Source organism: Sorex fumeus, unplaced genomic scaffold, assembly GCF_029834395.1.
Source record: "Sorex fumeus unplaced genomic scaffold, SorFum_2.1 ptg000036l, whole genome shotgun sequence".
NCBI lineage: Eukaryota > Metazoa > Chordata > Mammalia > Eulipotyphla > Soricidae > Sorex > Sorex fumeus.
This window is the reverse complement of record NW_026606093.1, coordinates 8,292,601-8,316,782: the sequence shown is the minus strand read 5'-3', so window position 1 is coordinate 8,316,782 and position 24,182 is coordinate 8,292,601. Positions and strand designations below refer to the sequence as shown.

At 41.0% G+C, this 24,182-nt stretch overlaps 1 protein-coding gene across 4 annotated transcripts in view; it reads right to left on the bottom strand.

Annotated features, from left to right (window-relative positions):
• Nucleotides 1-24,182, bottom strand: part of PPHLN1 (periphilin 1) — a 141,235-nt gene that overhangs the window by 18,201 nt on the left and 98,852 nt on the right. For all 4 annotated transcript variants that reach the window (XM_056117890.1, XM_056117891.1, XM_056117893.1 and 1 more), the window contains one exon: nt 9,998-10,138. In XM_056117890.1, the coding sequence (XP_055973865.1) occupies nt 9,998-10,138 (141 nt within the window). The remainder of the gene's footprint in view (nt 1-9,997; nt 10,139-24,182) is intronic.

Here is a 24,182-nt window from a genome sequence, read left to right as displayed (position 1 = left end):
CGCTGGGTGTGGCCCAAAAACTTTAAAATAAAATAAAATAAAATTTAATATTGTAAAGTTGGCTTTAGGAGAAACCAATTTTTTATTATGAAATTTTGTTTCAGCACACAAGTGCTATTGTGCTCTTTTTCTTTGTTTCTTGTGACATTAAACAGTTTAATATTTTGCATGAATTACAGTTTAAAAAACCTTTCCTTTCTGTTATATTATCATAATATTGCATATTTTCAGATCAAGCTAACTTCTTGCTGATGTAATAAAATTTGTGACATTTATTTAAATTCTTGTCTTTATCTCTTTAATGAAGCCAGGAGTAAGTCCTGAGCATCACCAAGTATGGTCCAAAAAACAAAGCAAAATATTACTAAACTGGAATGATGGATATATTTAAGGTAAGAGTACTAGCAGGCCTGAGCTATAGTACAGTGAGTGGGCATTTGCCTTGCATGTGGCTGGCTCCTGTTCCATCACTGGTAAGAGGCCTCCAGGAGTTATCCCTGAGTGCAGAGCTAGGAGACAGCTCTGAGCACAGCCGGGGTGGACCACCAAACCAAAACAAAACACACACACAAAAGAATTATAGAGAATATCTGTATGAACTTAATTCTGTGTTTTGGTCTGCGCTGAATATATGATTGGTTCAGACCAAACAAGGGTCAGATGGTCACCACCTTATCCCAAGAGCCAAAATAAACAACAGACTGCACCTTCCCTTTGACCTGACTGTGCACACGACAACCATGTGCTCGCACAGATACATCACAAAAAACACTTTTCACAGAAACACATCCTGGAAAAAAAATATTAAACCATTCTTCTCATACATATTTTCTGTGTCCTATTTCAATAAAATGCCATAAATATCAAAATGTGGACTGACGCCCTGATATATGAGTGTTTTTGTGTTGTAAATTTAGACGTGGAAATTAATGTTTAATGCTAGAATTTATTTTCTGGGCAAGCACTAAATACTCCATGGAAATTAACTGTTACAGTTTTATTTATTTTTGCAGAAAGACAGGGCAGGTCCTTTACCACTGAATCACCCCTTAAGCACAAAGCTTTTTTACTACTAACTCTATTGAACAAAAGGAAACGATAAAAAAAAAAATCATTATGATATAGGCCTGCCTTTACTTTTTCTAAGCATATACTTTGTCATGTATACTTAGAGGTGGCAATCAGAAGCTCTTCCTGGCCCAGCGCTCAGAAGTGACCACTGGCAGTGCTTGGGGGGACCATACACAGTGCCAGGGAACAAACTGGAGAAGCCAAATGCAAGGTAAGTGTCTTACCCCCTTACCTAACTATCTCTCTGCCAAAGATTCATTAATTATATTGGTTTTTGGGGCTACACAGAATGTCCAGGATTTATTCCTGGCTCTGCGCTCAGGAATCACTCCTAGTGGTGCTTAGGGGACCAATGAAGTACTAGGATATCAAGCCATGGTCAGGTGCATGACTGAGGTCTATACTATTGCTCCAACTGTCCCCCATAGTTTTTGCTTCAGTTTTTTGTTAGTTCATTTGGGGAACATACCTGGAGATGCTCAGGGATTATCCCTGCCTCTGCACTCAGGGTTGGAGCGATAGCACAGTGGTAGGATGTCTGCCTTGCATGCAGCTGGCCTGGCTGAGCCGGGTTCGATTCCTCCACCACTCTCAGAGAGCCTGGCAAGCTACCGAAAGTATCTCACCTGCACGGCAAAGCCTGGCAAGCAACCCGTGATGTATTCAATATGCCAAACACAATAACAACAAATCTCACGAAGAAGATGTTACTGGGCTCACTCGAGCAAATCGATGAACAACGGGAGGACAGTGCTACAGTGCTATAGTGCTGCAATCAGGAATTACTCCTGGAAGGCTCAGGGGACCATATGGGGTGACAGGAATCATACCTGGTTCAGCCCTCCTATCAGCTATACTACTGCTCTGGCCCCGCCTCTATCATTTAAAAGTAACTATTTTCAAGCTTTCAGATGTATGATAGTGCTAAAACCTAACAGCTTCATATGTCTAGGATTTTAAAATTTCTATTAACATCACAATACTAGGGGTGACTTAACCCAAATAACCATGACATGGTAGCTTTCTTTCAATTTTGGTCAGTTCAATTTTTTATTTATTTAGTTATTTATTTGCTTTTTTTGCATCACACCCGGGGATGCACAGGGGTTACTCCTGGCTCTGTACTCAGGAATTATTCCTGACGGTGCTCGGGGGACCATGTGGGAAGCTGGGAATCGAACCCGGGTTTGCCGCATGCAAGGCAAACGCCCTATCTGCTGTGCTATTGCTCCAGACAATTTTGAACTGGTCAGTTCAATTTTTTTCCAATTCACAGGTGCCATGAACAGATTGGGGAAACCTTTCTGAGAACACTCCCTGGCTCCTAAAATCTTACCCAATTCAATTCTTTAGTAAAACCTTCGCTACTAAATTACCTACCAAAATATTTTTGGTAGATAAAAGAACTGCGTTTACACTTGGGGGAGGGAGGCGGTGGACCCTTGGGAAATTGCCGTGCCAAGAAGTGAGCCCTCTGGTGATGCAGCCATCAAAAATCAGGCTGAAATGAGATACGTACGAAAAATGTAACAGGATTTTAAATCTTGTTACTACTTCAACAAAAATGGTACTTCAAAGTAATAGTTTACCTGATTTCATATAACATCTGCATTACTTTAATGTCTTCTTTTAATTTCTTTGAAACTTTATTCAATACATGGTTCACGAAATTTTCTATAGCAAAATTTCTAATTTGGAACATTTTACTTGCAGGTCCTCTATCCCAGATAAGGCTGCCTCTGGTTGATATTACCCGGACTGCTCTGGAACTGGATGTAGGACCTCTACCTACCACAAGGGACCCAGCAGCCTCCACATCTGACCTGCACCAGGTTAAGGCTCACACCACCGTTTCTGAAGCACAGTATTACTCAACAAATTACAAGCTCCGTCATTCTTCCTACCATTCTGTGAGGATAAGCAGGGAAGACAGATAAAGCAATCTCCATCTTAATCCCTCATTATCTTAAGGGGGGACAACTACAAAAATTTACCCCCAATACAACAAGAACACCAGAATACTGATGGGAAAATACACATAAATCCACCAAAATCGATGAGTGAAAAAGTATCACTGAAGATATTAAAAACACCAGTAAGTCCTCATACAGTATCTCTAGTGATACTCTGATGATGAGGAGATGGATGTTCACTGAGTTCAAAAAAAGGACAACACAGGGAGTCAGCAAAGCACAAGAAAATATGAGAGTCCAACTGAGAAAACTGCTGTGGCAAGAAATGACAGAAATGAAGAACATGGTGGGGATACAAAAAAACTCAATAGGAATTCTGCAGAGCAGAATAACAAGTGCTGAGCAGAAGATCAAAGAGCTCCAAGATGAGGGGAGCAAACTGCTAGGAAATAGCAGAAGGTGGAAAACAGCCTGAAAATAAACAGCATACCTGAGACTATGGGATGAGTTCAAGAGGAACAGTATCAGAATTATCTAAGTTCTGGAAGGACAGGAAGGCAACTATGATGAAAAAACAGTAGTAGAAATCATCCATCCACACAAATGAACACTGGGGACCCAATCCTACAGTCTTGCGGCACCAGATCCACCCTGAGGCCAGGCACTGGCCCCACTTCACGTCACTCTAACCTCTAAGCCCAAAACCAGGCAGACACTAGTGGAAGAAATTACTTCAGATATATCTTATATTGGGAGGAGGGAGGGAGGGGATTACTATTCCACATACTCTACTCGTATACTCTACACTGAATTAAATGCCAGTTAACACAAGCGAGTAACCAGCTACGCTTGGAATATTACGTTTCACTCAAATGAGAGAAAGAATACGGAGTTCCGACATCCGACAAAGATCAAGATGGGGGTACACTCAAACCACACTGAACAGAAGATGGAGTATTGGAGATACTGCCTGGTAATAACGACTCAACAGGTCTCAAGTAACCAGGAATCCAAACCTTCACCACTAACACCTATAGATTTCAAAAAACAATGGGGTAATTAAGGAACTCAGCTGCAGTTCCAGATAGGGACAGAAACCGAGGTAAGTCCCCAAGCCCACCAAAATGCTTAAGCTTGGTCAATGAGGACCTAAAACCAATGTTCACTGCATAGGCAACAGATAAAGCAAGTACTTGCAGTGAAATTAAGCAATCACCAAATGCAAAATTCAAACAACTTTAAGAACTTTTTCAAAATTCAAAATTCAAAAATTCAAACAACTTTAAGAAGAACTTTTTCAAAAGATCAGAGTTTCCATACAAGTAGAAATGAAGAAGCTAAAGAATAAGCCATAGTAACAAGTAAAAAGCAAGCCATAGTTACAGACTCTCACAGAGAACATGAAGACAAAATATGGGCTAGCATTGATAAGGAAGTCAAGAAGAGAAGAGAAAAGAATGGAAGAAAATGTAGGATATTTAAAAAGCAAAGAAAGGAAGAATAATCTCCAAATTATACTAATACCAGAAGGTGAAGAAAAATAAAAAGGGATAAAAAGAGTGGGGAAAGGCACAATAGCTGAAAACTTCCCCACTCTGTAGGGAGACAGCTGTGCAACTGAAGAGCCCAAAAGAGTACCAAGCAAAATAGACCCAAATTGAACAACACCAAGGTACAAGGTAATCAAACTGGCAAAAAGACAAACTTCTTAAAGCATCAAGAGAAAAGAAATACCTAAAATATAAAGGAAATAACAAAAGATTCACAGCAGACCTCCAGAAAAAATGATACAGGCAAGAAAAGAGTGGAATGACATATTCATATTACTGATTGAAAAAAACTTTCAGAGTTCACTATCCAGCAAAGCTATCATTTGAATGGGAGGGAAGGAAAAAAATAAATTCTCAGACAAACCAACATTTGTGATAACTAAACCAACCATGAAAGAACTACAGAAAAACCACTAGTGTAAACCAAATAGTCAATTGTAGAAGCAATAACGCTATACAGTAAAATAGTGACATAGCCCTTAATATCAATAATATCCCTGAATGTCAATGGCCTAAACTCTCCCATCAAAAAGTACAGAATGACAAAGTGGATCAAAAAACAAAATTCAGTCATCAGCTGCTGTCATTCTTTTAGGGTAGTAGAGATAAGGGCCAGGAGGATTACTCCATGGCTGGGAAGCGGCTTTCATGTGCTGGGGGAAAAAGGCAGCTGAGATGGAGAAGAGACCACTAAGTAAATGATGGTTGGAGGGATCGCTCGGGATGGTAGATACATGCTGAAGGTAGACTATGGACCAAACATGATGACCACTTAGTACCTATAAAGCAAACCATAATATCCAAAAGGAGAGATTAAGAGAGGATGTGTCTGCTACAGAGGCAGGGGGTGGGAAGTAGTGGAGATGGCAGGAGGGATACTGGGAACACTGGTAGTGGAGAATGGGCACTGGTGGAGGGATGGGTACTTGAACATTATATGACTGAAACATAATCACGAAAGTTTATAAGTCTGTAACTGTATTTTACGGTGATTCATTTAAAAAAAAATTCAGTGGTTCCAGAGCTGCGTACCCAGCTACCAGACCCTGGGATCCTGAAAAGTCCACTTCTGCGCTGAGGTGCCCTCTGAGCACATGGCCAAAGAGGAACCCCATAAGTCTTAGGAGTGCATCAGGAGTGAACTGCAAGCCCCACGAAGGCACTGAAGCAGCCCACACCCCCCCACACACACTTACTCGGCGCAGTGGGCGTATCCTCCAGGGCACGTGGCCAGTTATTTTTCCCTTTCCCAGCACTTTGGACTCAGATCTCAGCCTTCATTACCTAATTGTGAAGAGGACAATCTGGCTATCCCAAACACATTGCGCCAAAAGTCCACTAATCTATTCCAATAAAAATACTCCTCAAACTCACCAAAATAATGGTGAACACAAGAATCTGAACAAGCCTAATGAACACATCTGCTGAATCTGTACTAGTGGCCCCACATAAGGCACAGAGGCACACCGAAGAGGTAGCATTTTTAAAGAGGGAAAAAGAAGACCATCATCAACAGAGCCTAGCATCGTCCCTTGCAGCAACAGGTGGGTCACTGATAGTGAACTGGAGGGACCCACCTCCATACTACCACAGCAACATTAAGAAACAGCCCAGATCCCCACCACAAGGAGTAGATGAAGAAAAGAGTCAGCCAACTTCAAGGCAAATGTCCAACCTGCCGTGCTATTGCTCCAGCCCTAAGCCTTGTAATTCAATATTTTCCACAAACAGCAAGAGACATGGAGTAGATATACTTGGGGAAAAAACTGACATAGGAGTGATTTGATAAGAGGAAAAGCATACCAATCTATATGCTAAGAGAAATTTTTAAAACTTTGTACTTGAATTCATATGTCATTATTTCAAAGGTTCCACGAAATAATACTTCCTATCTAGCATGGTGGCTGTGTAGATAAAATATCAAATAAAGGACAAAAATTCTATCCAAAATACAACACTGTATGACATTGTTGTTATTGTTTTTATTAAGAAGGGTGAAAGTTGTGACCACACCCAGCAGTGCTCAGGGCTTACTCCTGGCCCAGTGCTCAGAAATCACTTCTGTGAGCTTGGGGGGGACCATAAAACTATAACTGCATTTAGACTAGTGACTTCAGAAGAACTGCTGCCATTATAGGTAAATAAAGATGACAATAAAGCATTATGTCACCAGTTCATACACTTCAGTCAAATTCTTTTTATTTGTGAATGTGGGGGGAGGGGCACTTTGGGCCATACTCAGTGCTTCTCGGGAGTTACTCCTGGCTATGTGCTCTGGAATCACTCCTGGCAGGTTCTGGGGACCATATGGGGTGATCAAATCTGCACTGGCCACGATTAAGACAGATACCCTAGCCACAGCACTATCACTCCAGCCCCCTTCAGTCTTCCAATTTCTGCTCTGCATTTTACTTTAGTGATAGCACAGCGGGCAGGGCATTTGCCTTGCACATGGCTGACCCGGGTTTGATTCCTCTGTCCCTCTCTGAGCCAGGCAAGCTACCAAAAGTATCCTGCCAGCATGGCAGAGCCTGGCAAGCTACCTGTGACGTATTCGATATGCCAACGACAGTAAAAACAAGTCTCACAATGGAGACGTTACTGGTGCCCGCTCAAGCAAATCAATGAACAATGGGAGGACAGTGCCACAGTGCTATAATATTCCTATCAATTTGATAATTAATTCCTAAAAAATAAAATATGCAGAATTTGGAAACAGAAAAGGGAGAGGGAAAATCTTAAAACTACTTTTTTGTTTTCAAAATGACTATAACATTCTTTTTAGGGAGCTACACCTATTCCCAGGCTGGAGCAATTGCACAGTGGATAGGGCGTTTGCCTTGCATGCGGCCGACATGGGTTCAATTCTTCCGGCCCTCTCAGAGAGCCTGGCAAGCTACTGAGAATATCCCGCCCACACGGCAAAGTCTGGCAAGCTCCCCATGGTGTATTCGATATGACAAAAACTGTAACAAGTTTCACAATGGAGACATTACTGGTGCCTACGTGAGCAAATCGATGAACAACAGGACAACAGTGCTACAGTGCTACACCTATTCCCAATGGTGCTCAGCAAACCATATATGACGCCAGGGATGAAACCAGTGTTGGTTGCAGTAAAACAAGTGCATTAACCATGTCCTATCTCTCAGGTCCCCAAATCACCATAACTTTGAACAAAACCTTATAGAGCAATTATTATTTGCTATCTTTATGACTTTCAAGGGATTTATCTCATTTTCTTTGAGGAGGGGGAGGAGGTTGCCAGTGCCAGGAATCTAACCAAGGTCAGCTGTGTACATGGCAAACATCTTAACTGTTGTATCATCTCTCCAACCCCAGTATTTAAAATTTTATTTGCCAATAAGTAAAACCACAGTGCCCTAGCCAAGAAATAATAATTTATTTTTGTATTTATTTTGGGGGAGATGGAGACACAGCCAGAAGTTCTTGGGGCTTACTCCTTGCTCTGTGCTCAGGGATCACTCCTGGCAGCCAGCAGAACATCTGTGGTGTTGAGAATTGAACCCTAGTCGGAAACGTGCAAGGCAAGATACTACCCACTGTAGTATCTCTCCAGCGCTAAAATTTTCTTTAGGCCATCAGTCCTTGCTAGTAATATCATCATGTTTTAGGGTCAAACTTATGTGCGTGAAGAGTCAATAAATGAAAACAGAGATACAGTCCTAGTTACAGGTTAAATACAAATAGTTATCTATGAAGTGATATAGCAGAGTGGGTAGGGCGTTTTCCTTGCATGCAGTTCACCCAGGCTTGATTCCCAGCATCCCAAGTGTTTCCCCCTGAGCACTGCCCCTAAACATCACTGGCTGTGACCAAAAGACAAACATTTTGTTTAAAAAAAAGTAATATAAAAACTGTCTCATAGACACTATGGTGGTGGGTGTGGTACTGGAATGATACATTCATGAAAAAATAACAGTGTTGTAAGTCCTGGAACCTCAGTAAGACTGGTAAAAAAATAAATACCTGCTTTGTATTAAATAATCTTACTAACAAACAACGCTCCTTACCTGATTGGTAACCCTCCTTATCTGATCCGTAACCCACTTTTTCAAGATCAACTAAATCAACTATGAGGAATAATTAGAGTAGAAGTATTAAAAAATAATGCAACAAACATTTTTCTGTTATGTCAGTTAAGTTTTTCTACCAGTCATATTCATTTAATATGGAACTAGCAAGGATTCTTATGATGATTCTTAAATAATGATTTTATTTTGCTCTTAATTTCCAACACTTTTAAAAGACATAAAACATAATATAAAGACACGTGTTAAAGCATTGGTGTGTAATAAAACAACTCATAACAATTAAAGTTTATAAAGCCCTTTCACATTTCATTTATTTCATTTAGTCCCCATAAAGTGCTAATACCCTAAGAAATAGACCATATTTCCATACTGAAAACATATTCTCAATTTTCCTAAGTCCAATGAGTATACATAATGAGCCTCAAAGAGGAATTTTTTTAAATACTAGGTATGATAAATCCTCTAGATTTTTCATTCCAAAATTATATTTTGATTCAGCTAGGTTTTTCCTGTAACTATTCTATAAGACGTATTCGATATGCCAAACACAGTAACAACAAAGTCTCCAATGGAGACGTTACTGGGCCCGCTCGAGCAAATTGATGATCAACGGGAGGGCCTTTACCTTTATTCTATAAGAAGACTAATTTTATTAACAAAAAGATGTGAATGTTCCAGAACAGTAATAACCATTACTATTACTAATTATTACTAGTAATAACAGTATTACTATCAGGATCAGTTTAAATGCATATCTTTTATTTTTAATATTTGAAAACTGCTTAAAAGTATAATGAAAAACATAACTAATATATGGAGTCCCAACATTCAAAATAAAATCTGCTAATAATTTGGTATATTTAACTTTTCTTCTAACCCCTCTATAAAACATTTAGTAAGTTTTAAATGTATATAAAATAAAACGTATACTATAAATGTATAAAATGTACATAAATATAAAAAGTTTTATATCAATTAAAGTATTATTTTTAAGAAGCTTACTTTATATTTAAGTGGATATACATTTTAAAGGGGAGCAGAGAAATAGTACAGGAAGTAACGCACTTGTCTACATGCTGCCAAGCCTGGTCTAAATCCCAAACAACACATATGATCCCCTTAGCCCCAACAAGAGTGATCCCCTAAGCAAAGAATCAAAAGTAACCCCTGAAAACCATATGGTGTCGCCTCAACCGCCAAATAAAATTTTAATAAAGAATAAAAATAATGATAAATTTGATAAAATTGTTACTCTATCAAAACTATTTTTTATACATTTTAAAATTTTATTCACAGAGTCAAGGAAGTAAAAGGACAAAGTAAAATGTTTAATGAATATTTATTAAACTACCATGTGCAAAGTGACAGGAACAAAAGATGATGTATTTTAAGATGTCTGGATTCCTACCTGTTCAATTTCTTTGGTTTTTGATGCTATTGCTTTAGAGCGACTGGAGAGTTGACTGTCCTCAAATAACTCTATGCCATCCGCTGGATTTGAGTCAGGTTCTTCTGGTTGATCAACAAACAATGGTGCTGTGGATCCTGCCTTTAAAAAAAAAATTTAGAAATCATACATTGCTTTCCAACAGAATACATAGCATATTATATGACTATGTACAGAAACCCACTAATCTGGCATGATTCATCAAGAAAAGTACTACATACAAGCTATCTTAGAGGGGGGGAAATGCTTTTATTTTTATTATGCATAAAGACCATAAAGTTTGGGCAACATAAGCCTTCAGGTCTTTTCCATTTCAAAATTATATTTAACCCTAGATTAAGATGTTGCTGGAACGTTATGTTCCATAACTATTCTTTACACTATCTGTAAAAAACACTGAGAAAAAATTCTGTTGGAAGTGAGATGGGCATACCCATATTAAGTATTATTAAGGGACTAGAAAGGGGCTGTACATTCAGAAGTTAAAAATATTTTGTCCCTGATGCCTCAGAATGGTTTTGAAACTACTGAAAATAACTTCCCAAAGCAATCACAATCACTTTTATTTTAGAACAACAGTTCATAAATGATAATTTTTTTTAAATCCCATAGAAACCCAGCTGATCACTAGTTTCTAAAAGTACTTCTGATAGGGGCCATTAAGTAGTTTAGCAAGAAAAGGACTTGCCTTGCAGGCACCTGACTCAGGTTTAACCCCCAGCAACACATGTGGTTCCCTGATGATCCCTGCACACAGAGCAAGTAGAACACAAGCACAGCTGAATGTTGCCCTAAGCCCGGTCCCCCATAAATAAATAAAATAATATTCCAATGAAAAGACAAAAAATTGCTGAAAGAAAGTAATTACTTAAACTATGCTCACTTATTCAAAAATCTAAGGTACAGGTACAGCTCTAAGGCAAAAGTGGCTGCCTTCAAGATAGAGACTTTGAGGATGAGCCCAGACTCAGGCCTGAATGTGAGCTCATGGCTCTGCTGTTTGGGAACACCAGGCCACAACCAAGTGTGGGATGTCAATGCACCTCAGCCAATGTGCACATCCATATCTAAGGGTGCAATCCCGTCCCTCGCCTCCCACCAGGTGGTGCAGTGCACAAGACAATGACCACATAGGTGTGACCTCTGGTGATTCACAGCTGTCACTGTCCCTGTCCTCCCGTTGTTCATCAATTTGCTTGAGCGGGCCCAGTAACGTCTCCATGGTGAGACCTGTTGTTACTGTGTTTGGCATATGGAATACATCACGGGTAGCTTGCCAGGCTTTGCCGTGAAGGCGAGATACTCTCGGTAGCTTGCTGGGCTCTCCGAGAGGGGTGGAGGAATCGAACTCGGGTCGGCCATATTGGCTGCATGCAAGGCAAACACCCTGCCACAGCAACAGTGATAAAAGGGAAGGGAGCAAAAGGAAGATTTCCATATGAACTGAACTGTCAAGCAGTGCTTGAGGAATGATGGGGGCGTCATTGAACAGAAGTTCTGGCCTTCATTTAGCTTGAAGCAAGCAATGACTTAGAAAGAGTTAACGGTGAAATTTGAGATCATACATTTTATTGTTGCACACTTTAGGCAGACAGCAAATTAAAGAGAAATTAAAACTTTGCATGTATTAAACATTTATCAAAAAAGTTAGGGTTTTGTAATTGAAATAACGGCAAACAAACTAGAAGTAATTTTTTACTAGTAAAATTAGTAGTACTGGAACACCTATGCCAGAAATATATATTATCAACAGTGGTCGGAGGCACAGTAATCAGAGTTGTCTTCCTCTCTGTACCACTGTGATCAGAAGCAGCTATCAGTGTTCAGAGCACACAGACCTCTGATATGTGCGGGACAAAGTTCTTTTTGTCCAAACTGACTCTCCCACAAGTGTGTGCTGGCTGCTCCACGAACATGCACACATATGTTCACCCACAATCACTCAATTTAACCTAACACATGTATCAGCAACATATATAACACATAATAACAAATGATTTTTAAAAAATCTAAATATCATCATTAGAAGACTGCTTAAATTCTACATAATAATCTAGAGCCAGGAAATATTAAGAAATCATTTAAAAGAATAGGACAGATTACAGATGCTATATATCCTAGTTTTCTTCTAATTAAGGTCATTCCCTAATTTAAAAAAAACTGCCAATTTTGTGAAAAAGAAGTGAAAAGGGAAAAATGAATGAAATATGTTTATCTTTATGTGTATGTCTAGACTATGTTAATAGAATTCCTATTAAGGATAAGATCATAAAAGAAGTAGCCCTTGCTCTTACAAGGGTAATAACTTAAAAGGACTAGAATGAAGACCAAAAGTTCCTTAATACCTATTTCCTTTTCAAGAAAGGGGGGGGGGGGGGGGGCTGGAGCAATAGCACAGCAGGTAGGGAATTTGCCTTGCATGTGGCCGACCCAGGTTCAATTCCCAGCATCCCATATGGTCCCCTGAGCACCGCCATGGTTAATTCCTGAGTGCAGAGCCAGGAGTAAACCCTGTGCATTTGCCAGGTGTGACCCAAAAAACCAAAATAAATAAATTAATTAAATAATTAAATAAAATAAAAACAAAGAAAGGAGGGAAGGGGGGGATCTCAGTGCTCACCCCCACCCCTCACCACCCCCCAGAAAATCCAACTTCTTTAAACACAGAGAAACTGTTCCCAAGGTTCCTAGTGTCTCCCTGAAACATTCAGTGCCTTGACAATTGGGGGGAGAGGGAGGAGTTGTTTGTGCAGTACTGTCCAACTTCGGAAAGACTGATGGAGACGTTATAATTTGTTACCATTTGAATTTCAGGCATGTATATGTATAATTTTCTTTTTGAAAAAATCTGGCCTTCAGCCGGGTATCCTAGAGGAAAGGGCTGTTCAGATAGAGAAGGGAGCACCAAATAAAGGATGTTTGGAGGATCCTCCCAGGAGGGGAGATGCATGTGGAAAGTAGACTATGGACTGAACATGTTTGCCACTCAATGCCTCTTTTGCAGACCACAACACCCAAAAGGAGAGAGAGAACACAGGGGATTGCCCTGCCACAGAGACAGGGGGGATGGGGGGATGGGGGTGGGAGGGATATTATCCATGGTGGCGGAAAATGGGCACTGGTGGAGGGATGGGTATCTGATCATTGTATAATTGAAACCAAAGCACAAAAAATTGTAAATCTACAACTTTAAAATAAATAAAATAAAATAAAGGGGAAAAAAAAAAGAAAAAAAAAAAAGAAAAAGAAAAAAAAAGAAAAAATCTGGCCTTTTACAAATCTGAGTTATGTAATTTGAGGGATTTAAACTGAAAAATGAGTTATTTAAGGAGGGGCATCTAAATAACAATTAAACTGGCAGATACTGGGGTGATATATCTTCTAACTCTGAACTCTGCTGAAGGCTTTCAACCCCCAAAGAAAAATATGGACAGCACCGTGTCCTTCACCTCTAGTCATCTGGCAGGCAGCTGTGCATGTTCCTGGAGCCGCCAGCACATACTTGTGGGAGAGTCAGTCTGGACAAAAAGGACTTTGTCCTGCACATATCAGAGGTTTGTGTGCCCTGAACACTGATAGCTGCTTCTGATCGCACTGGTGCAGAGAGGAAGACAACTCTGATTACTGTGCCTCCCGCCATCACCATCTTTGCAAACTCCTTGTACTCTGGCTAAGGGAACTTCCAGGGATTTAAAGGGCCAGATTTCATATCATCCCCTTCATTTTTCATATTTTTCCCATTTAAGACAAGAACCCTAGCTACTGTATTATCTCTCACCTACTATACCATGTTTAAAGTGTTTCACATTTAAAATAAAAACTGAAATGAAAAATTCACTAAAAAGATCCAAAAGCAAAATTTTAGCAGGCAAAGAAATAGCTTGTGAACTTAGAATAAGACATTTTTTTCCAAGGCTTAGAAACAGGAGGAAAACTGAATAAAAGAGAATAGAGTCCACGGGACCTGTGGGATAATACCAAAGGAACCAACATAAAAGTTGTGAATGTCCTAAAAGGGACTGGAGCGATAGCACAGAGAGTAGGGCGTTTGCCTTGCACGCGGCCGACCCAAGTTCGATTCCTCCGCCCCTATCTGAGAACCCAGCAAGCTACCAAGACTAACGTGCCCTCACAGCAAAGCCTGGCAAGCTACCCATGATGTATTCGATATGCCAAACACAGTAACAATAAGTCTCACAATGGAGACGTTACTGGGCCCGATAGAGCAAATCGATGAACAATGGGAGGACAGTGCTACAATGCTACAGTCATAAAAGGAGAGAGAGAAAAAGGTACAGAGACTGTATTAAAAAATAATGGGTTGGAGTTACTCAGAGAACTGAGTGAACGCTTTTAAAGATGGGGAAACTGCACAGCACCACAAACATTATACTGGGAGAAGGACCAAAAGGGGGAGGGGTGGAAGTAGAGAGAAAAAGAGAAATACAAAACTTTCACAACTTTATGAAATGCGGAATATAAACATACAAAAATTCAACTGGTGCCAAGAAGATGAAATCAGCGATTCCCTCTGAGACATGCTGTAAGGATAGGGCACAGAGCCAGCGGGGTTTGGTACCGAGAACCTCATGCTCCCCAGAGCAGAACAGAGAGCAAATCCTAAGCGGCACGGCAGAACAGTCCCTAAGCATCACTAATACATTGCCTTCCCCCACAAAAAGTTTAAGTCAAAAAAGTGTATTTTTAGCAATCAGAGGGTTCCACATCCTGCCAACACCGCCACAGAAGCTCATCTTTCAGCCTTGTTCCAGACTCAAATAAATCTTAAGAGATCAACAAACTGCAAAAATTTCTCAGACACCAGTTCATAGCTGAAACCTCCAGGGTGATCGGGAGGAGGACAGGCCAGCAGCCGCTCCAACACCTCAGAGCCGGGCCCTGTCTCTGGCTGGGCTGCCCACTTCACTAGTCAGGATTTTCCATAGCAAGGGGCTACATTCACAGGAACAGGACATCTTCGAACTCTCTGACACGGACTTCTGCCAGGAGCACACCAGATTAGATGGAATCTAATACAAAACAAGAACAGTACCACAGAAAGCTTAGCTTGCAAAAATAGTTTAGTATGGGAGTATGGTGCCGCCAGCAGGTCAATCTGTACCTGTGAGGTGAGTGCATCAGCAGCCTGATGGCAACGTCAGACTTTCAGATACCCCCAAATTGCTGCTGTGCCTTTGGCTAGACCCCAAAAACTTGGGACAAAGTTTACTAAGAAAATAAATGGCCAAAAGTTAGGTATGTGAGAGACACACCCACAAACCACCTCCAGCTCAGCTATATAACCGGAGGCATGGGCTCTATGGTTCCTGGTCGAACTGCTAAATGACCCCATGATCCCAGAGTCTCAGAAACAATTCTCAGAACCCAAAGGCTTTTGGCAGAGATGTGTCCTGTTCCTCCAGTAGGTTCCTGGTCGAACTGCTTAATGGCCCCATGATCCCAGAGTCTCAGAAACAATTCTCAGAACCCAAAGGCTTTTGGCAGAGATGTGTCCTGTTCCTCCAGTAGGTCACTGGCGCTGGGCCACTCCAGGTGGGAATAGGTTTCGTGCCTTGGCCTGTTCCCCCTGGTGGCCTGGTGACCACCATCCTCTAAAAGGCCACTAGACAGTCAGGTTTGGGCCTGCAGTGATGAGACACATGGGGTCTCACCACATGGGGGTGGATCCGGCCCTTTCCTCCCCACCCCAATGAGACCCGAGTCGCCGCCTACAAACGGCCTCTCTGGCTCCTAATCAAGCTGATTAATAGTCATGATACCGGAGACTCAGAAACAAATCTTGAAACCCAGCGGCTTTTGGCAGAAATGCATCTGGACTGCATACAAGGTGGCCGCCAGCTCAGAGCTTATTGGAAAACCAGGTATGAGTCGTTGGTGACAGGACAACTGCAGTCTCATGGGAAGGGGGGCAGTACCGGCACGTCCTTCACGCCCTACCGAGGTCACGAGTTACCCCCCACAAGCAGCTCTCCGGCATGGCCATAACACCAGACACACAGAAACCAATCTCGTAATTATCTGGCTCTTTGCAGAAATCCAAAATCGTGGCGGCGTGATATTATATGATTCTCATAACCAACTATAGAAAACAAAATATTTCACAATGCCTTTTCAGCAATTCTGATTGTTGGGGGCGAAATTCTAAACAATAATGGTGCATCTTTTGTCAAAATAATGAATGTAATCAATGTAGAGAAGAGTTAAGTAGAAATCATCTGCCTCACAGGCATATGGAGGGGTAGGAGGGGGGGGTATACTGGGGTTCTTGGTGGTGAAAAATGAGTACTGCTGAAGGGAAAGGTGTTTGATCATTGTATGACCGAGACTTAAACCTGAAAGCTTAGAACTTTTCCCACAGTAATTCAATAAATAAATATAAAAAAATAATAATAAAATTTGAAAAACAATTAAGGTGGAGTTCATGCCCAATTCAATCAGCAAATCAGTGGCTGAATAAATAGCAGTATTCAAAAAAAAAAAAAAAAGCTTACTATGCCCTCAGACAAGGACTTACTTCCCCATGGGGATATTCAACTCTTTTCACAAATTTTCTTTTAAGGAAGTATGTTTTGATCACTCCATTAGCCATTTAGTACTAACAAGCAATATAAAATAAATTATTATGGGCCTGATATGGGAGCAGGCAAGAGGGGTGATTGGGAAAAGGGAGAAAATGGTGGAGAGAGAGTGACAGTGGCGGTGGGGTTCATGTTTGAATACTGGATGCCTGTAACAAATCAGCACAAACAATTATGTAAGATTTTACACAAAAAGCTGCAAGAATTCATTAAAGTAGCAAGGCACAAAGTCAACATATAAAAAATCAGTTGCAAGCATGATGCCCAAAAGCAGACAGAGAATAAGAAGGAAGGTTCCTGTCACAGAGGAAGGGCTTGGGATGGGGTGGGGGTGGTGGGAGGGATACCAGAAACATTGATGGTAGAAAATGCACACTAGTGGGGGGAATGGGTATTCTGTCATTGTATGATTGAAACTCAATCATGAAAGCTTTGTAACTGTATCTCATGGCGATTCAATTAAAAAAAATTTAAATTAAAAAAATTGTAAAAAAACAGTTGCATTTCTTTTGCACATCAGTGGATCAACATGGAGAGTATCATGTTAAATGAAATGCATCAGAAAGAAAGGGACAGACATAGAAGGACTGCACTCATTTGTGGAATATAAAGTAACATAATGGAAGACTAACACCCAAGGATAGTAGAGATAAGGGCCCGGAGGATTTTTCCACGGCTTGGAAGTCAGCCTCACATGCTGGGGGGAAAGGCAGCTCAGATGGAGAAGGGACCACCAAGTAAAGGATGCTTGGAGACCTCACTTGGGATGGGAGATGCGTGCTGAAAGTATACTATGGACCGAACATGATGGCCACTTAATACCTGTATTACAAACCATAACACTCAAAAGGAGAGAGAGAGTAAAAGGGAATGCGCCTGCCACAAAGGCGGGGGGGAGGGGGCTGAGGGGAGATGGGATCACTGATGGTGGAGAATGGGCACTGGTGCACAGATGGGTACTCGATCATTGTATGACTGAAACGTAAGCACAAAAGTCTATAACTGTACCTTGGTGATTCATTAAAAAAAATAAAAGTTGTATTTCTATGTACAAACAACAAACAATCTGAGAAGAAAATTACAAAATGATTCCAATTATAATAGCATCACAAACAACAAAACAAGGCCTGCAAATAGTCAGAAAAATCTTTTTCAAAAAGGCAGAAAGTTATGCACATGGTAACACAACCAAATGCTCATGAGCACAGCAACTCAAGTGTGTGACAGCCAGCAAGCACTGCAGCAGATGTGTGACCCTAAGTGTGCAAAGCAGAAGTATGAGCACCTCATCCAAAGAAGGGAACAATCCCTGATCATGGTAACAAGGGGAAGGATAAAGAAAAAAATCCCAATTGATTCATTTCTAGTGTAAACAAACCTAGGGCCAGAAAGCAGGAGTTAAACATATGAACCCAGCTCAATCAGCCCTAAACACGCACTGGAGGTTGCTGAGCACTGCAGGATGTGCCCCTGCAGCTCCGAGCCTGGGGAATCCCTGGCACCACAGAGCCTTTGCAGCACTGCATTCTTTGAGCCCCTACGTTGAACCACTGACCCTACTGGTCAAGAATCACTGGTGGGGGTCACAGGCATCCTGAGTCTAGATTCCAGTTCTGCAGTAACATTAACTTGGGAGGACTGAACCCTCCAGTGTCAGTATTACTTGAAACACGTTTCAGAAAATGATACAAAATTGATGCTGTTTTCTAGAAGTTATACCAAACAACAAGCTAAGTAAATCTCAATCCTGGGCTCAGAAATATAGGGCTGAGAGAGTATTTTGTGTATGTCCCACCCTAGCTGAATTCCTCTAGCTCAGGAACGTCTGAGCATTACCAAGGGAGCCCTGTGCCTCTGAGCCCACCAAGATGGTCCTGGTTGTCTTCAGCACTTGCAAAGTGTAAGTCGCATCTATCCTTGGCTCCAGTATTGAACCGCTAGCAACTGGCAAAAAAAGTCAGGGTGATCCTGGACCCCTTAAGTACCACTTAGGAGGCCTCCAACTAAAATGAAATACCAATCTTATTGCTCCAATAACACAAAAAGTCTTTCTTTTGGGGGGAGGGGGGCGGGGGGAGGGTTGGACCACAAACTGTAATACTTAGTGCTCAGAGGACCGGGGATTTGAGCCTGGGTCAACCATATCCAAGGGAAGAGTCTTACCTCTTATATTTTTCTAGCCCCCAAAACACCACGGATTTAGCCACTGCTATCTATAGGCAAATCTGTATAGTGGGCCCACAGACAGCAGTTATAATCTGACAGTAAACAACTTGATTTCAGACTGTGGACCAGCACTGGATCATGGAACATTTGTTGAAGACAACTGTTTTAAACTAGACCCCATTTAAATAATTTTGGGGCTATTTCTTATTAAACAGGGCTGGAGTGATAGCACAGCAGGTAGGGCGTTTGCCTTGCACAAGGCCAAGCCGGGTTCAATTCGTACGCCTCTCTCAGAGAGCAAGGCAAGCTACCCAGAGTATCCTGCCCGCATGGCAGAGCCTGGCAAGCTTCCCGTGGTGTATTCGATATTCCAAAAACAGTAATAACAAGTCTCACAATGGATATGTCATTGCTGCCCTCTCAAGCAAACCAATGACCAATGGGAGGACAGTGGACAGATTTTATTAAACAAAATCTAGCCTATTCTAGCCAAATATTAAGGGGTGAAAAATGATGATTAAAATGTTTCTAGCCCTAATGCCAGTGATACTGAGGGTCAAGATTCATTCAAGCAATGAGAAATCATAAAGTATTTTAAAATGCAGACAAGGTAATTAAGGTCATTTTTCTTCATGAAGATTTAAAAAAAAGGAAAATATTTTGGCAGAGCCTAACAAATTGAAAATAAACAACCAAAATGAAAAGCATTAGTCATCTCCCCACCCAGGTCAGTTTATCTGCCACTTCTCGAACCCAGGACTTGGATTTCATCCTGCAAGCCCCCTAGGCGTCCTCTCGAACGCTGAGAGACAAAGCAGCTCAGAGCCTCTCTGCCTCTTCCTTTTCATCCCCCAAGCTGAGCTGGTCTCTTCTCTGCACCCAGGTCAGTTTATCCGCCACTACTCGAACCCAGGACTTGGATTTCACCCTGCAAGCCCACCCAGGCATCCTCTCGGACATTGGGAGACAAAGCAGCTCTGAGGCTCTCTGCTTCTTCCTTTTCCTCCCACAAGCTGAGCTGGTCTTCTCCCTGACCCAGTCTTTACTAACCCCACAAACACCAGGTACCCGAGGGGTGTGGCCGCTTTAGAAGTGGGTGTGGCATCTGTGAAGTGGGCGTGGCCTAATTCTCAGCAGGCCAACGGCTCAGGTGGCCACAGGTAGTTTACTCATTCCAAGAAATCTGATCCCTATACCTACACACCTACATGAAGAAACAATACAAATCCCCACCAAAGGGAGAGGACGATAAAAAGAGTCCAGAAGCCTCAGTAGGTGCTATTCACCTACGGGACCTCTCTGACAAAGAATTCAGATATGAAGTCATGAAGATGTTCAATCAACTCAATGAAACAGTCAAACAGACATACAATAAATTGAAAGAGGACATGAAAGAAACAATGGATCGCACAATCGAGAAAATACAGGAAGAAAGGAGAGCAGAAATCGGAAAGCTACGTGCAGAAATGTCACGAATCAAAGATTCCATAGATGAAATAAAAAACTCAGTCTGTGCCCTCAAAAATAGAATGACCACAGCTGAGGAAAGAATTAGTGAGCTGGAAGATCAGCTTCACCAAGCCAACAGGCAACAACAAACAGTGCCAAGGGACCTCAAAATAGCTCTACAGAGAATCAGAGTCCTAGGAGACGATTCCCAAGAGAAACAACATTAGAATCATTGGACTACCAGAAGGCCAGGGAAACAATCCCAGTGAAAAAGCCATGGTTAAACAAATCACCACTGAAAAATTCCCAGAGCTCCACAATGCAGCCATTCAGATCCAAGGAGCCCAAAGGGTGCCAGCTAAAAGAAACCCTCCAAGACATATCATAGTTAGAATGATCGATGCTGCTGATAGAGAAACAATACTGCAAGCAGCAAGGTCAAAGAAGGGAATCACATACAAAGGAGCACCTCTGAGATTCACAGCAGATCTATCAGAGGAAACCCTCCAAGCCCAAAAGCAGTGCTGAGATATAGTGAAAAACACTGAAATGAATGCTTCACCAAGAATACTCTATCCAGCTAAACTTTAACTCAAAATCAAAGGAACAGTACGCAATTTTCTAGATAAACAACTGCCTAGGAACTTCATAGACTCAAAACCAAACCTAAAACAAGGGCTAAAGGGGCTACTATAAGACAAGACAAACCCTACAACCACAACAGACCCTTACAAAAAGATGACACAAAACCCCATGACAGTAATCTCGCTCATTGTCAACGGTCTAAATTCACCATTTAAGAGACACAGAGTGGCAAAATGGATACAGATACAGAACCCAACATTCTGCTGCCAACAAGAAACTCATCTCAACAGTCAGAGCAAACACAGACTCAAAGTCAAAGGATGAAATACAATCCTGCAAGCAAACCACTCCTTCAAAAAGGCTGGGGTGGCGATACTAGTATCCGACAACATTAATTTCACGTTGAAAAAGATTAGAAGGGACAGCAAAGGCTATTTGTTCTTCATCAAGGGATACGTACAACAGGAAGAAATCACACTCTTAAATGTATACGCACCTAATGAGGGAACAGCTAAATATTTAAAACAATAGCTAGCAGATGTTAAGGAGGACATTCCTAGCAACACAATAGTACTTGGAGACTCCAACATCGCCTTATCACCTCTGGATAGATCAACAAGAACAAAACTCAGCAAGGAATCATTGGCTTTGAAAGAAGAAATAAAAGAGAAAGGGCTTATAGACCTATATAGGGCTTTATACCCCAAAAAGAAAGAATACACATTCTTCTCCAGTGGACATGGAACATTTTCCAAAATAGACCATGTGCTAGGCCACAAAACAAACCTCAACAGAATCAGGAAGATAGAAATAGTATCAACCATCTTCTCAGACCACAATGCACTGAGGATAGAAGTGAATCACACACAGACATGGAAAACCAAATCAAACACCTGGAAATTAAACAACTCAATGCTAAACAACGAATGGGTCAGGAAAGAAGTCAAGGACGAAATCAAAAGATACCTGGAAACAAATGAGAATGAAGACACAAGATACCAGCACCTATGGGATGCAGCAAAAGCCGTATTAAGGGGGAAATTTATAGCTCTGCAAGCATATCTTAGGACAGAAGAAAGGATGCACATAAACAACTTGACCTCACAGCTCAAGATCTTAGAAAAGTTCAACAGAAAGAGCCTAAATCATGCAGAAGGAAAGAGATCATAAAACTTAGAGCAGAAATCAATGACATGGAAACCAAAGATGCAATTCGAAAGATCAATGAAACCAAGAGCTGGTTCTTGGAGAAAATAAACAAGATAGATAAACCACTAGCAACACTCACAAAGAAACAGAGAGAGAGAACCCGAATAAACAGAATCAGAAATGAGAAGGGGAATATCACAACAGAAACCAAAGAAATACAAAAGATCATCAGACACTACTTTGAAAGTCTGTATGCCACGAAACAAGAGATCCTAGAAGAAATGGACAAATTCCTGGACTCCTGTAATCTCCCAAAGCTGAATCAAGACGATCTAGAGTATCTGAATTAACATCAAGGAAATTGAAACAGTAATCAAAAGTCTTCCCAAAAACAAAAGCCCAGTTCTAGATGGATTCACTAACGAATTTTTCCAAATATTTAAAGAGGACCTACTGCCCATCCTTCTCAAGCTTTTCCAGGAAATTAAAAAAACAGAAACTCTCCCAAACAGTTTCTATGAAGCCCATATCTCTCTGATACCAAAAAGAAACAAAGATACCTCAAGAAAAGAAAACTACAGGCCGATATCCCTGATAAACACAGATGCGAAGATTCTCAACAAAACACTAGGAAAGAGAATTCAACTACTCATCAAAAAGATCATACACCATGACGAAGTAGGATTCATCCTGGGGATACAAGGGTGGTTTAACACTTGGAAATCAATCAACAAAATCCATCATATCAACAAAACAAAAGATAAGAATCATATGATCATATCAATAGATGCAGAGAAAGCATTTGACAAGATCCAGCACCCATTTACGATGAAAACCCTCGCCAAAATGGGGATAGAGGGGATTTTCCTCAATATAGTTAAAGCCATCTACCACAAGCCTACAGCAAGCATCATCCTCAATGGGGGAAAACTGAGAGCTTTCCCTCTAAGATCAGGGACGAGACAAGGATGTCCACTCTCTCCACTGCTGTTCAATATAGTACTGGAAGTACTTGCAATAGCGATTGGGCAAGAAAAAGATATTAAGGGCATCCAGGTAGGAAAGGAAGAAATCAAGCTCTCACTATTCACAGATGATATGATACTATACTTACAGAACCCTAAAACCTCTACCAAGAAACTCCTAGAAACAATAGACTTGTATAGTAAAGTTGCAGGCTATAAAATCAGTAAGTCTATGGCTTTCCTATATGCAAATACTGAAAGAGAAGAAAGTGACATGAAGAAAACAATCCCGTTCACAATTGTGCCCCAGAAAATCAAGTACCTAGGAATCAGCTTAACTAAGGAAGTAAAGGACCTGTATAGAGAAAACTACAAAACGCTGCTTCACGAAAAAAAAAAAAGAGGACACAAGGAAATGGGAAAATATCCCCTGTTCACGAATGGGGAGAAATAACATTTTCAAAATAGCAATACTTCCCAAAGCACTGTACAAATTCAATGCGATCCCTATTAGGATACACATGACATTCTTCAAAGAAATGGAGCAAACACTCCTGAAATTTATATGGATAAAAAAGCCCCCACAAATAGCTAAAGCAATTCTTGGGAAAAAGAAAATGGGAGGAATCAACCTCCCTAACTTCAAACTCTACTACAAAGCAGTAATAATTAAAACAGCATGGTATTGGAACAAAAGCAGAGCTGTAGACCAATGGAACAGGGTTGAATATACTGACATCTTCCTCCAAGCATACGATCATCTATTCTTTGATAAGGGGGGCAAGAAAAGTGAAGTGGAGCAAGGAAAGCCTCTTTAACAAATTGTGCTGGCAAAACTTAATGGCTACATGCAAAAAAGTGGGCTCAGATATCTGCATAATGCCATGTACAAAAGTAAGATCAAAGTGGATTAAAGACCTCAACATCAGACCGGAATCCATAAGGTACATTGAAGACAAAGTTGGCAAAACCCTCCATGACACGGAAGCTAATGGTATCTTCAAAGATGTCACGGCACTGGCTGAGCAAGTGAAAACAGAGATAGACAAATGGGACTATCTTAAACTCTGAAGCTTCTGCACCTCCAAAGAAACAGTGACCAAAATACAAAGACAGTCTACAGAATGGGAAAGGATATTCACCAAATACACATCCGATAATGGGTTAATATCAAGGATATACAAAGTACTGGTTGAACTCCACAAGAACAAAACATCCAACCCCATCAAAAAA